We start from the raw sequence: 14,682 nt of genomic DNA, 5'->3' as shown, positions 1-14,682 counted from the left end.
CTCCACCCACAGGTCCCACAGGTGTCACTCATGTGACAACCTTTCACCTGAGAGGAACTCGCAGCAGGAAATGATTCAAACACTTCATGTCACTTATGTTTATTTATTTCATCACAAAACTAAACAGCTGATTCTCCAAAGGCTCCGCCCACTACACGGACAGGAAGTGACACTCATCATCATCACAGGGTTCATGAATCATTTTACAGACAGGACATCGGGACTGTTAGCATAGCTTAGAATAAGCACAGCTTCAAAGCTAAATACACATGCTAAGCTAGGCTAGCTTTCCCTCTGTGATTAGTGTAAGTGCTAAGCTAGGCTAACAGCCTGTCAGGTCATGTGACTGTGGGATAAACAGGTGATACAGGTACAGGTGTGTTCTGTAATCAGCAGGTAAAACAGTTTTATGATCGGTGCCCAGGACAGTAACATGTCTCTGATTAGTCAGCAGATGTCTTCTGACTGGAGAGGACTGTCTCCACTTCCTATATGTGATGATGTCATCACGTAGTTCAACACTGATTGGCCGTATTTCCACCAAGGGGATGTGTGAGGGGGACTTGCTGGTATTCACAAAGGGCAGGGTCAGAGTGATGTCAGAGTGTGATGGCTCAGTCTACAGGCTTTTCTATGGCTACATTTTGTTGTCACGGTAGCGAGTGCGTGCGGGCAGCAAGCGCCTCCATTAGCTCGTGGCAGAGACACTGACAGAAGCCGTAAAGGACGAGCAGCAGCAGCGTGGACGGGACGAGACTGACGAGGACCACGCCCAGCCATAGCTGACCAATCATCAGCAGGTAGATCCCCAACGGCAGCGAGCTAAAGTACACCTGCACACAGGGGGGGTAGCCGCATACACCGGTTACACTGGTTCTGATTTAGATAGTTATGTTCAAACTGGTTAAACTGGTACTTACCAGGCAGAGTGCCCCCAGCAGGCAGCGTGGGAAGCTGCGGGATGTCCAGGCACGGCATTTCTGACCTGGGAGGTTGCAGGGCAGCGAGTCCAGACTGGGAGCGTGGTACAGACCCACTACATTGAGCATGCTCAGTGAATCTGAGGACGGCGACTCCTCTGGGAGCTCCATGATGGTGATGACGAGACAGTCCGAGGAGCGGTGGGATGCTTCCTCGCCGCTGCCTGCAGCTCCGCCCCCTGGTAACAGACGCAGAGCTTTACCAAGAGAAATTCCAGACACTATGTTAGTTTCCTTTTTAAGGAAGGCTGGAGAGCAAAGTACTGTTTTTACCCTCCAGGTGGGCGTGTCTACCGAGCGCTGACGTCATGTGAAAACTATGGATACACCAACCAGTAATCAATATCAATATCTAAGGTGTCCAATAAAGGATACCGCTGACCAATGACGGCGAAGAATACCGCTCAATCACCTCAAACAGGTCGCTTTATCGCGGAGATTCCTGATTGGATAAATCTACCGGCTGGCTGTGATTGGCTGACTATCTCGTTCTAACTCTCAGGTTTTTACCTGTCAGACTGCTGGGACTTAGCACTACCTCCCCACTGCTGCCACTTCCTGCTCCGCCTCCTCGCCGAGCACGATCCTGACACGACAGGACCGCCAGGATGTGCCGGTCGTCCTCCATCAGCCACACCTGAGGAAGAGGGGGAGGAGACAGCGTGAGTTCAGGTTGTCAGACTCTGACCGTCGAAGAGGAGGAAATGAGGCCACACCTCTTCGTCGGGGACGTACGTCTCGTGGCGGCAGAATGGGCAGCTGATTATGGACGGCGAAGACTCTCCTGGAATCACATGATACAACAGGTGATGTGACCAGGTAACGGTCATGCTGGCATCTGCGTGATCCAGCAGCTGACCGTGCTGTGACCGTGTCTACCTGCCAGGTGAACTCACCCATGTCGACCATCTTCTTCAGACACTTGGCGCAGACTCGGTGCAGACAGCCCAGCAGTTTGGGCTTCCGGCTGCGCGTGTCGTAGCGGTTATAGCAGATTTTACACTCGAGTTCCTCCAGCGTGTACACCAGAGACTGAGCCCAGGTCTGCACCTGAATACAGCAACAGGTAAGCCTCCCCGCACACATCGCGGTCTTTGTTCGATCTCTCGAAATGTTTTCACTAAATAAATCTTTTCTCTCTCTCTGTGACTCCGCAGGGATGCATGATGGGTAGACTCACCTTTCCCTCCATTTCCTGTCCTGGCTCCACCTCCTTCAACAGGCTCATCTCGCTGACTGTTGTCTTCACCTGATGTGAGGGGCAGGTGGGTGCTGGGTGGGGCTTAACTGAGGCTGTTACCTGACTGTGAGACAAACAATGAAAGAGATTACTAAACAAGTCGAGTACTGTAACTATGACCGAGCTACAGTTCTGCGTTCCTCGTCTGCAGGTAGAAACACACCTGAGTCCAGGTCAGCTGATCAGTGAGACAGTCTGAAAGGACGTCCATCCGTCCAGTCAGAAGCAGACGTCCTCCTGGAGAGAAACAACCGTTTACTTTTAAAATAAGAGCACGAGGACTGTCCCTCTCATTGATCAGTTATTGATCAGTTATTTACCGATCAAAGTGAAAAAATAAAGTAAAAACAGAATAAAAGCTGGACCGGAGCTTCTGTTGTTTCTATCTGTGCTGAACGCTGCTCAGGTGTGTTTGTTTGCACCAATAACAAAGCAGTATTCACAGCAGGTGAAGTGTTCTGCTCAAGCTCCGCCTCCTCACAGACAGGTATGTTTTTTTTTAATCCCTCCCTCACCTGGATGGCCAGATGATGTCACCACCTGCTGATTCCTGCCTGACTGAGATTAAACCATGTGACTCACCTATAGTTTAAGCCGTCTTTTAATCCTGAGGTTTATTGGTTCTCTTTGATCTTCTGATGGATGTTTAAGGATGAGCTACACCTACTACAGGTACATGCTACCTGTTACCATGACTACAGGTAGGCGCACCAGCTGCAGCTTTAAAAATCCCCCCCCCACACACACACACACTCGCATGTTGCTCACCTGCTGTTGGCAGTTGCTGTAGTGGTAGGTTGCGTTGCTGTGAGTGAAATCGTAGCTCTGTCACTGGTTGCTCTTTATGAAGTTGCTCTCTGTCTCCCAAGCTGAAGCAACGTGTTGATGCTCACATGTCAACTGGATAAACTCCAGGTTGCTGGAGTTGCTGCTGCTGCAGATGTTGTAGGTTTTAGTTGCTGCAGTCCCTGCTGAAGGCAGAAGGCTTAAGCAACATGTTGGCGTAGGGTCAGTTGCTGTTTGCTGCAGAAACAAATCAGGACGTGTTTAATTCTGCACAGTTGCCGTCAGTTTGTTGCTGCTGTCTCCGGTTGCTCTCGTGTAGTTGCTCTGCAGTCAGACTGTAGGGCGATGTTGCCGCTGCCCTGCAGTAGGCGATGCTGTTGCTGCTGTCTGTTGCTGTGATGTCACTGCGGTAGTTGCCGTCATCAGCCTCATTAACAGTCCGTAGCCGTTTCGCGCCTCCGGCTCACGCGGCAGCGGGATGCTAACATGCTAACGTGCTAACCCGTCTCGGTGTGTCGGTTGCTGCTGTCGCTCCGTCGGTTACCGGAGCTGTTTTCTGTCGGTGACTCACCGTCTCGCCTCCGTATCGCGGCGGCGCGCGTCCGGCGGCGCGGTCACGGTTACCATGGAAACCGTTCAGCAGCGGAATGACGGGAAACTCTGGACGAGACGAACAGGATCGATCTACTGATCGATAATCTGATCGCAGGTTCATTTACCTGTCACACAGTTCAGCCTTCACAGCCTCAGCGTGGATTGGACGGATGACACACGGTGATTTTAAATATTAAACACCAAAATAAACCAATCAGAGAGCAGAAACTTCAGGATTGCCCAATCAAAAGTAAATACAGACCAATCCAATACAACTTTATTTATAAAGTACCCAGCACAGGACCAAAATGCTGTACAGTAAATAAATTAAGAACAATAGAATTAAACAAAACTGAAAAAAACAAACATAATACATACAATTAAAATTTAAAAAGCCTTTTTTAAACAGCATAGAATCAACTAATAAAAACTAATATAAATAAACAAAACAAAACATTTCACAAGGTGTCAAAGGCCAGGGTGAAGAGATGGGTTTTCAGAAGTGACTTAAAGACAGAGAGAAGAAGCCTGTCTAATCTGTAAGGCAGTATAAGAGCCGCTATAAGTACCAGGCCAGTATGTTTAAGGCAGCTGATGTGGTGGAGAGCAGTGAGGCATGAGATCCATGCTATCGGGACAGGACTCATACTGTGTTTCTGTCCTGTAAGTTCATGTATGCACTGAACATAAAACATATCTAATAAACAAATTGACACTTTAACTGAAGAGGATAAATTGAACCTTGCTAAATTACAAGATAAATTAGATCGTTTATACTCAGACAAAGCAAAAGGAGCCTTTATCAGATCAAGATCTAAATGGCTTGAAGAAGGTGAGCGTAATTCCCATTATTTCTTCAGTTTAGAAAAGAAACACTCAAGCATAAACAATATTAGCAAATTAATGATAAATGGGGTCACAACAGAGGATTACAGATTAATCTCTAAACATTGTAGTCATTTCTATAAGGAACTTTATAGCTCTACATTTTCTCAGGAAGCTTCAGATCATCTCTTAGAATCTCTGAATGTTAAATCTATCAGCCAAGAAGATTCTATATTATGTGATCAACCCATCTCATTAGAAGAAGTCAAAAATGCAATTGGGCAATTAATAAATCTCTCCGTACCTGGATATTTATTAAAAAATAATAAATCTCCAGGTACGGATGGTCTTACTGCAGAATTATAACTTTTTCTGAAGAGTTGTCTCCCTTTCTTCTTGAGGTGTTTGCAGAAAGTGTAGGAAACCAACAACTTCCCACTACGATGAATCAAGGTTTGGCCACGTTGATTCCGAAGCCTAATAAGGACCTATTAATGATTGATAATTGGAGACCAATTAGCTTACGAAATAATGATTATAAAGTATTTGCTCTAATTGTAGCTAACAGACTTAAGATGGTTCTTGACTCTGTTATTGATGAAACACAATCTGGCTTTATGCCCAAAAGACATAACTAACAATATCAGATTGGTTTGAGATATTCTGGATTATTCTGACCTCATAAATTGCAATGGTTTCATATTATTTTTAGACTTCTACAAGGCCTTCGATACGGTGGAGCATGAATTTATATTTCAAGCTCTATAAGTATGGTTTTGGCATTTACTTCTCTACAGAGATTAAAACATTATACCATAACGTATCATAATAACCAACAATCAGGAGAATCACTCAAAATTTGTATCCTATTCTAGAGAAACTCAAACACAGATTTAATCAGTGGCTCTTAAGAGATTTGTCGTTAAAAGGCAGAGTATTAATAACTAAAGCAGAAGGTTGCACCTTGATAAAAATCTCATAAAAGAGGTTGATAAGTTACTTTTCAACTTTATCTGGAAAAATAGGACACACTACATTAAAAAAACAGTTCTTATGAACTCTGTCAATGGAGGACTTAATGTGTTAGATTTTAACACTTTAAATAACACATTCAAAATAAATTGGTTTAAGAATCGAATTACTAATCCTTCTTCCATTTGGAATACTATACCTGTGTTCATGTTTTCTAAGTTAGGTGGCACTGAATTTTTCCTTACCTGTAATTTTGATATTGATAAAATCCCTATAAAAATCTCTGCTTTTCATCGTCAGGTGTTTTTAGCTTGGACTCTTATTTACAAGCATAACTTTAGTCCACACAGTTATTATATCTGGAATAACAAGGATGTCCTATTTAAAAGAAGATCTCTCTTCTTAGATAGTTGGTTTAGGAATAACATTGTTTTAGTCAACCAATGATTTGATTCAAATGGTACGCTTTTCTCCTATGAAGAATTTTGTTTAATTTAGCTATAAACCGTCATGATTATACAAAAGTATTTGGATCAATACCATCAGGGGTTTGTATGCTGTTTAAGAATCAGCCTAATATCCCTTCATTCCACAGGCCGTTGGCATCTCATACAAACTTTTGTTGGCAAGATTTGCTTTTCTAAGCAATCTAAAGACAACAACAAATCGATCAGAGCTTTATTTCAGAGTAGCATAACCACGCTACCGTATGTCATTTTTTTCTGGAACCGGCTGCCTGATGGTTTTATGTGGAACAAAGTTTGGAGACTCCCTAATCAGTTTTTAATTACCAACAAAATCAAAGATATTTCTTATAAATTAATACACAGAATTTACCCTTCTAAAGATGATCTTCAAAGCAAATTCAAATTAGACATTGATACAAGCTGTAGCTTTTGTAAAACTTCCAAGGAATCTACTACACATCTTTTTTGGTTTTGTAACCTTGTACAAGATTTTTGGCAGAATTTATGTGTTTTTATCTCAGAAAATATATTTAAAGGATTTGTACTGTTTTGGAAATATGTTTTGTTTGGTCTACACAAAAAACAAAGACAATTCAACTTTGATAACAGATATATGATTAACTTGTTAATTTTAATGGCTAAATTTCATATTCACAAGTCCAAATGCTTAGGAAGGCATCCTTTTTTTATGTATTTTCCTTTGAACTTGAACAGTATCTTAATTCAATTAAGAACTCCACTAACCCAAAAGCTATAAAAACTATTGGTGTTTGTGAAAAATCACTTTATTCTTTGGCTTGATCAGTTACTTTCCCCCTAACACATTTATATTGTAGGTTCTGAAAATTGTTCTTTTATTTGTTTGTCTATGGTATGCAATTTTTTTTGTAAGTACAACACCATTAATATGGTACTGTTTAATTCTATTTTGTATTGTACTGAGGTTTAAATCATCATCATCATTTATTTATTTATCTATTTATTTATTTATTTATATAGCACTTTAAAAACACACCTGGTAGACCAAAGTACTGTACAATACTAATATGCACATAGTAATAAAACCAGACATAGCAATAAATTAAAAAAAAAAAGAAGGTTTAAATAAAGGTTTGATTGAAAAAAAAGAACATAAAACATGTCTGTGGGCACTGATTTATTTACATCATTTAGCACATTTAAACTACAGCAGCCGAGCTGAGTGCCTTAGATCTCATAAATCAGGACGCACTGCTCTCCTTACATCGGTGCTGGCCTTGGGTTCACCTGGTATCAGACGGGTACCAAAATTTGCAGCAGTAAGATCATTTAGCTGATCTCAGACCAGCAGCGAGCTGTTTGGTGATTCAGTATCAAAGTGAAGCTGCTTCGCTGACTGCAGAAGATTTCTTTATTTTAATGACGTCAGAAAGCACGTACATGCAAACGATCCGTGAGCGGTGAACGTGAAACTTTATCTGAACTTGTTGACGTTAATTAACGTGAATTTGAGTCTTCGCGCAGGAACTTTTTGTTCCTCGCACAGGGGGAATCTTTTCGGCGTTGCCACAGTTTCCGGTCGGCTGTGCGTCATTTCCTGTAGTTCCTGTTAAAGGCGGCCTGGCGGGATCTCCGCGGGTCAGAATTTTTTAATCCGGTGTGAATCAGAGCCATCGGAATCGCAAACATGGTGAGTACCGTTTCCGGCGATGGTTCGGGTCCCTGTCGCGGCGGACAGCGCGGTATCGTTTCAGTTACCGCTCATTTAACCGTTTACAGCGGGGAGAGGGAACGTCGCACAGACGTCAGGGAGGCGGGGGGGTGTTATTGATCAGACCCGGCTCTATCATCAATGCCGAGTTCGAGTCCACCTCGGGGCGTAACCGAGACCTGGGGTTCCGGGGGCAGAGTCCGGATTTTACCGGGACACTCTTCTGGTCTCCGTGCCGGTAGGCCTGATCTTCCCGAGCTGCTGGAGTGGCGCACACGATGAGCGAACTCGGTGGCAAACAGAGAGGCTAACGAAAGCTAACAGCTAACAGGGTCGAGCTAACTTAATTGAAATAACTATATTTAACTTGTGCTACACACAGGTCACAGGTCAGAGTGGTGCACTTTTATTGGGAAAGGGGCTTGCAGCATTGGGTGGCTGTAGCTTAGGAGCAAAGCAGGGCATGGGAAGGTTGCTGGTTCGATCCCTGCTGCTCCAGTCCAGCTCCATGAATAAAGACCATCTCTGAATCGAACTCAATGTGAATGGTACTCATGGCCATTGATCAGTGGTCTTTGGTTAGTGGTTGTTGATCAATGGTCATGAGAATTTGCATAATTATGATTAAGGAACTGACCTCGCAGCCCATTGTTCCCTCAGTGGGCTGGTTTCAGTCATGCAAATGTACTGTTTATAAGATTGAAACCTGCAGTCAGCTGAGACTGAAGAAGTCACTTGGATGAGTGATGAAACGTTTCTCCCACAAAACGCTACGTCCAGATGAACAGAATCAACTTTATTATCAATCAATCAGCCTGCAGGTTAGATGGAAGACACTATGTAGAGTTCTACTGTTTTATTGATATATGCTGACCCTTTATTATGAAAGCACCTGTGTGCTCTAACACCTTATCGACCCGTGCTGACCCAGGTTACAGGTGAATTATTCTTCAGTTCTGCATTGTAACTTAAGCCATAACCTGATGTGCACCTCCTGAGAAATGTAACTACACATTGGGTTGGCACAAACTTGGCGTGGAAGGTTGCGGTGTAGGAATAAAAGGAGTGTACAGTAACATCAGTTAGAACATAGCATTCCCACAGAAGCTTCAGTTTACTGTAGTCTCTGTTAGTTCAGCAGGGTTTTATTCTGAAACGGTGGGACAGTGACCACTTTCCTTCCTGTCCCGGTCACAGTTTGAGCTTTGTTTCTGTCATCGTCTAAGGAGCTTAGAAAGAAAAGCGTCTGGACTTCTTTAAGTTGCTTGAAGACGTTTCATCTCTCATCCGAGAAGCTTCTTCAGTTCTAAGGTCAAATAGTGGGGAGTCCCAGATTTAAACCTGGTGGGAGTTTCTCCCCAATGTAATTTCCTGAGGTCAGATGGCCCAGGATGTGAGTGGGCATTAAGGCGTCTGGGGAGGGATCTCAAAACTGGATTATAGATGGCAGAGAGTTGGTGTCGTAAACCACCGCCTCTGTTCAAAGATGGTCGCTCACAGTGGACATAGATGCTTCTTTCACTCCTCTTTCAAACCGTCTGTCCTCTCTGTCCAAAATGTGAACATTGGGATCCTCAAAGAGTGACCTTTGACCTTTAGATGCAGATGGACAGCTGAGTCTTGTCATGTGGAGGTGGCTCTTCTGTGTTGTGCCATGCGCTTGTGAAGTGGCTGTTTGGTCTCTCCGATGTAGAGGTCTGGGCATTCCTCGCTGCACTGTACAGCAAACACCATATTGTTAAGTCTGTGTTTTGGCGTTTTGTCTTTGGGACGAACCAGTTTGTGTCTGAAATGCACCGGGATGTCATGCTTGGAGAAAACTCCTGAGTTTCTCTGATACACTGCCTCTTTCGCTTTTCTTTCCAAGCTCCTTAGACTACGATGACCTGAATGGCTGAGAACCTTCAGACATGTTTCTCTGTCATCAAAGGAAGTTGTTCTGTTAGGTCGTCTTGTGGAGGTCCCCTCAGCTGCAGTTGCCTTGTAATGCCTTGTGCCTTGCTCTCATTGGCTGGTTTGGTCGCTCACCTCAAAGCTGTGAAGTTCAACTTGGGACCGCCCCCTTTGTTTTTGTTTCTGGCATTGTCACCTGCAAGTGGCTGAATGCCATTGGGCGTCTCATCACTGTGAAGCACGTTACCCTTGAGGTGAAGACGGGTAACCTCTGATATGCTGATGGGAGCCCCTGGTTTCTGACCCCTCACCTGTCTCAGCTCTGAGAACTGGAGACTAAAAGATGTTGATGATGGAACTGGCGAGTCTCTTTGATTGGTCAGATGCTGATGATATTGATGTTTTTGATGAGGGTATTGATAATGTAATGTGGTGGCTCCAATGGTCAGTCATGATGATGATGTAACACAGCGCCTCTTTCTGATTGGTCAGACGGTGGGGAAGAGCTCAAAGATGCTGCAGCACATCGACTTCAGGATGAGGTGCATCCTGCAGGATGGGCGGATCTTCATCGGCACCTTCAAGGCCTTCGACAAACACATGAACCTCATCCTGTGTGACTGCGACGAGTTCAGGAAGATCAAGTAAGTGCTCTGGCCCCGCCTATACACTGCATTAAGGGGCGGAGCTACAGGTGTTAAAAGTCACAGAGAAAACCAATCGAACTGCTGCATGTCACTAGTCAGGGTTAACTCTGGGTTTTATCAAGGTGTCCACAGACAGCGAGTGAGTGTAATCTGATACAGTCACACAAGTGTCTGAGCTGAAGCAGCAGAAACTTTTTGGCACAGAGCAGGAAAATAAAGATTTCAGTTACAGTGAATGATTCGTCTGAGTGTGCTCAGTGCTGTTGTTTGTTTCTAAAGTGATGGTTGCACATCAAACCGGGGTAGCTTTAAACTGTATCCATGGAAACATTAAAGCTTCCTGTCCCACATCTTGATAGAGACAGAGTGCACACACCTGAACACCGTTTCAACCAATCACATTCATTCACCCTGATCTGATTTCATCTTTGCAACTGAATGACAGAAGGTGTCCAAATTCATGGGCTGCATCCTCCTGAGGACGTCACAGCGACGCCACGTTTTTTGAAGGATGGGTCAGGTGTGTCCTTCGTGGCCCATCATATCCCAGAATTCATAGCGTGGCCCAGCCAATTGCAGTTTCCAACCATGGCGGCCGCTACTAAGTTTTAATTTTACTCTTATTACTCTTCCTGGGTCACAAAATAAACTTAGAAGATATTTTCAGCCCAGAATGTAGCTGTAAAATCAAATATCTGCTCTGTTTATCAAGACATCACATATTTGCAAAACTGCTCCAACGTTTTCAGAGACGTCTGTTACCCACCAGCTCGATGTGCCAGGCAAACTCCGGCACATCGTTTTCAGATCCCCTTGTACTCAGGTCAAACATGATATACAAGTCGCTTAGATAACTTGTTTTATTTGTTCCTGAGTAAATCAGTTTGGCTGAGATCAAAGTTATTAGATTTTAAATAAAACTTTATTAATCCCCCCTGGGTGGGTTCCTCCGGGGTTCCTCACACAGCTGAATAAACATCAAACAGAAAACTGATCAAACAGACGTGTGAGACGGTCGAGAGTTTCCTCCAGTGTCCTGTTATATTTTAGACGGCAAGGAGCAGACGGCCGAGGTTATTGAACTCTGAGTCAGCGGTGACGCTAATGTGGAGGCTAGACCGCCCCATCTCACAGCCTTGCACTTCCGGCCTACCCGACCTCCTGAGGACCCGGCCCACGTAGACCGAAGGCCGGGTCCTCAGGAGGACGCAGCCCATGAATGTGTAACCACACGTGACGGATTTCTGTGTTTTTCAGGCCAAAGAACTCGAAGCAGCCGGAGCGTGAGGAGAAACGTGTTCTGGGTCTGGTGCTGCTGAGGGGGGAGAACCTGGTCTCCATGACAGTGGAGGGCCCGCCCCCTAAGGACGTGAGTGGCCCCTGCGGGAGGAGCTTCGTGAAACTGTTTGTTTGTGTTGAATTAATTCTGACCTCTGACCCCTCGCCTACAGACGGGGATTGCTCGTGTCCCATTGGCAGGCGTGGCCGGAGGGCCAGGCGTGGGGCGGGCAGCAGGTCGCGGCGTTCCCGCTGGCGCTCCGATGCCTCAGGCACCAGCTGGCCTTGCGGGGCCGGTCAGAGGTGTGGGCGGACCATCGCAGCAGGTAAATATGGTGACGCCAGCTGGTCTCAGTGTGTGTGTGTCTGAGCACGCTCAGTGATGACAGTTTCCTGTGTTTGGGCAGGTGATGACGCCGCAGGGTCGAGGGACGGTTGCTGCCGCAGCAGCAGGCGCCAGCATCGCTGGGGCGCCGACCCAGTACCCACCTGGGCGAGGAGCCCCGCCCCCCATGGGCAGAGGAGCCCCACCTCCAGGTCAGTGATGTCACTGTAAGACAACTTGGCAACAAGACCAAGTTTGATGTGATGTTTCTTTAAAAACAAATAAAATCCCAGGAAGCGCCAGGTGAGGCACCAGGTGAGGCGCCAGGTTCCTCAGTCATGTGACCTGCAGTCTCCTCATGGTGCTCCAGTGCTTCCTTTGTCACCTGTAGAGAAGGAGACACTGGGCCTGTAGTTCATAGCGCTGACTGTCAGCATGTGACCTGCATAAACAGAACCACAGCAGAAGGAGGAATCAGTGGGAGGAGTCGGATGTGGGGTCGTTATTCTAGGTCTCGTAGTTTAAACATGGCGGGCACGCAGCGTCGAGCTGAGGAGTCTCTGGTGCGGTCGTTGCTCCTCTCCTTTTCTTCACCTGGAGGTGATCACCTGCCCAGGTGTGAGGCTTCTGCTCTGTGGCCCTCTGTGAGCAAAGGGGAGGAGCCTCTTAAACAAAGCGCTGCTCAGTGATCATGTGACCTCTTCATTATCAAGAATCAGTTTACTCTCTTACAGGGTCAGCTGTTCCCTGATGATTGGTCCATTTTAATCTCCCCCCTCTCTGCAGGTATGATGGGACCGCCCCCTGGCATGCGACCACCGATGGGTCCTCCAATGGGCATGCCACCTGGTCCGGGTCGCGGCGCTCCAATGGGTATGCCCCCCCCAGGCATGAGGCCTCCTCCGCCGGGCATGAGAGGTAAGGTTTCACTCTGGAAACACCCAATCGGATCACATCGTGGTATTTATCAGACCAATGGGACTTGTGCTCTGCTCTTTCAGGACCACCTCCTCCTGGGATGAGACCTCCCCCACGGCCCTGAAGAGGCTCCACCCCTTCACACTCACCTGTTGTATAGATTTTTTTTTTTAAACTTCTGGTTTGTGTTTTTTAAATAAAGTTTTTCAGTGTGACTCCACTTAGTTTGTGTAGTTTTTATGGTTATCACTTCAAGAAGCCAATCAGAGCCTCGGCGGTGTCAGCAGAAGGCGGAGCCTGTGGCGTCTGAGAGTGCGTTGCAATCGTCCCTTTTGCTCAGGAAGGGTTCTCACTGAGAGGCGTGCTCCAAAGTATCTGCATGGCGGCGATAATCAGAGCTTCAGTGCTTCCTTTAGATCAGGGGTGGGCAACTCCAGGCCCCCAGGGTCCTGCAGGTTTTGGATGTGTCCTTGAACCACCACAGCTGATTCAAATGGCTAAATTAGCTCCTCAACATGTCCTGAAGTTCTCCAGAGGACTGGTAACGAACTAATCATGTGATTCAGGTGTGTTGACCCAGGGTGAGATCCTGCAGGACACCGGCCCTCGGGGCCTGGAGTTGCCCACCCCTGCTTTAGATGAAAGTGTTCTTAATTCGGTCACCAAAGTCAGTCCATGGCTGTGTCCCAATCCAGCAACCGCACACTTCGAGTACGCATTTTGAGACCTATTACGTCACAGCGACGACGGCTGTTTGTACTCCAACTGCGCTGTCGATTTCCCCAAATTTGAAGTGTGGTCCGGTGTGTACTTCATGGTCCCATATATCCCACAATTCATAGCGTGTGGATAATTTTGCCGAAAAATACGGCAGAAGCGGAGTGGCCGAAGAGTAACTTTCAAAAGTAAGTACCAAACGGACTTTAACGTGTGTTTGAACGAGCTGACGGTTCACTCATTAAGCTGAAAGAAAGATGCTTTAATCACAGCAGTCACACATGTGTCCACTGTACCATCTGGGACTCTTCTTGTTTAGCACTCGTAATAACACTAAATCCTCCTGTTTGTAGCAGTATGTACACCTGAGACTGTCACCTGTGTGTCTGTCCTGCACTCTCTCTCTGTTTCTTTCTCTCTGATTGTGGAATAAAAGTATGAACATGTGTTTATAAGTTACACTTGTGTTTGAATCCTGCAGCTTATCACACATTTGATTTCCATGTGTGACGACTGCAAGTGTCCAGAGTGAGGACAGACTGAGGGACCCACTGCTGCACATCATCTGTGAGGCTTTGCACCCCTGATGATCCACCAGGACAAACTCAGCAGTGTGTGAGGAAGAGGAGGAGGAAGAGCCAGCAGCAGCTGACAGATGGAGAGAATAGACAGACTGTTCCCTGTTTGTGAAGGACTGCTAGGAAAGTTTAACATAACTAACTGTCTGTCCTGAATCAGTCTTATTGGGTAATGTTCAAATAATGTTATCATCCAGTGTTTGCAGTGTGGGAGAAAGTACTCAGTAGGGATCGGTATTGATAAGATTTTCACGATTCCGATTCCATTTTCGATTCGATTCTTTATCGATTCTCTTATCGATTCTTTTTAAAAAAGGAGAACACTAAGGTCAAATAGCTTAGAACTTTGTTTTATATCTTCTCTTTGAACGAGATAGAAATTTAGGAGTAACATGGAGTAACCAACAGTGACATCTTAAGAGATCCACAGCCTACGGCTTTTCAATGGGGTGTCACAGGGTCCCCAGGAAAAAAATTGTAAATGTAAAATAATAAAATAAATATTCTTCTGTAGCAATAAAACAAGAATATCCAGTAATGTTCCTGCCTACAATTAAACACATTCACTTACCTAAAATCGGGGCATCTGCTGTGGCAAATGGGTGCAAGCCTTTGACCACAAACTTAGTCACTGCTCGGTGACATTCGTCTATCCTGGCCTGAAAGGAGACGCTAATGGTAGACTGCAGCGACAACTGCCAGCATCTGAGCCAGACTCTGTCTGTCTCTCTCATCATGGTCATCTAAATGCACAGTAATGGCAGGTTTTGTA

At 45.6% G+C, this 14,682-nt stretch overlaps 2 protein-coding genes and 1 long non-coding RNA gene across 3 annotated transcripts; 2 read left to right on the top strand and 1 right to left on the bottom strand.

Annotated features, from left to right (window-relative positions):
- Nucleotides 1-83: 83 nt before the first annotated feature.
- On the bottom strand, nucleotides 84-2,269 carry LOC146517715 (E3 ubiquitin-protein ligase RNF182). Its single transcript, XM_085160725.1, has 6 exons — nucleotides 2,161-2,269; nucleotides 1,877-2,030; nucleotides 1,697-1,764; nucleotides 1,491-1,617; nucleotides 921-1,159; nucleotides 84-833 (listed from the first exon to the last, which is right to left on the bottom strand). The coding sequence occupies exons 1-6, from the start codon at nucleotides 2,206-2,208 to the stop codon at nucleotides 651-653; spliced, it is 819 nt and encodes a 272-aa protein (XP_085016851.1). The 5' UTR covers nucleotides 2,209-2,269; the 3' UTR covers nucleotides 84-650.
- Nucleotides 1,934-2,474, top strand: LOC146517714 (uncharacterized). The gene is made up of 3 exons (XR_014874244.1): nucleotides 1,934-2,046; nucleotides 2,138-2,245; nucleotides 2,372-2,474. It is a non-coding gene; the product is annotated as an uncharacterized LOC146517714 (long non-coding RNA).
- A 4,903-nt stretch (nucleotides 2,475-7,377) lies between these two features.
- On the top strand, nucleotides 7,378-12,835 carry snrpb (small nuclear ribonucleoprotein polypeptides B and B1). Its single transcript, XM_085160726.1, has 7 exons — nucleotides 7,378-7,533; nucleotides 9,940-10,091; nucleotides 11,352-11,463; nucleotides 11,546-11,698; nucleotides 11,780-11,909; nucleotides 12,484-12,615; nucleotides 12,699-12,835. Exons 1-7 carry the CDS (start codon nucleotides 7,531-7,533, stop codon nucleotides 12,737-12,739), a joined length of 723 nt encoding a protein of 240 aa, XP_085016852.1. The 5' UTR covers nucleotides 7,378-7,530; the 3' UTR covers nucleotides 12,740-12,835.
- The last annotated feature ends 1,847 nt before the right edge of the window (nucleotides 12,836-14,682 follow it).

The sequence above is a fragment of the Neolamprologus multifasciatus genome, chromosome 5 (assembly GCF_963576455.1).
Source record: "Neolamprologus multifasciatus chromosome 5, fNeoMul1.2, whole genome shotgun sequence".
NCBI lineage: Eukaryota > Metazoa > Chordata > Actinopteri > Cichliformes > Cichlidae > Neolamprologus > Neolamprologus multifasciatus.
Note: the sequence above shows the minus strand (reverse complement) of the source record. Positions and strands in the feature narration are given on the sequence as shown.

Coding starts and splice junctions, on each gene's coding strand:
- LOC146517715 (XM_085160725.1), bottom strand. CDS start 2,208: ATGAGCCTGTTGAAGGAGGTGGAGCCAGGACAGGAAATGGAGGGAAAG. Junction 1,160..1,490: donor AAGTCCCAGCAGTCTGACAG/GTAAAAACCTGA, acceptor GTCTGTTACCAG/GGGGCGGAGCTGCAGGCAGC. Junction 834..920: donor TGCTGGGGGCACTCTGCCTG/GTAAGTACCAGT, acceptor CCCTGTGTGCAG/GTGTACTTTAGCTCGCTGCC.
- snrpb (XM_085160726.1), top strand. Junction 11,910..12,483: donor CAGAGGAGCCCCACCTCCAG/GTCAGTGATGTC, acceptor CCCTCTCTGCAG/GTATGATGGGACCGCCCCCT. Junction 12,616..12,698: donor TCCTCCGCCGGGCATGAGAG/GTAAGGTTTCAC, acceptor CTGCTCTTTCAG/GACCACCTCCTCCTGGGATG.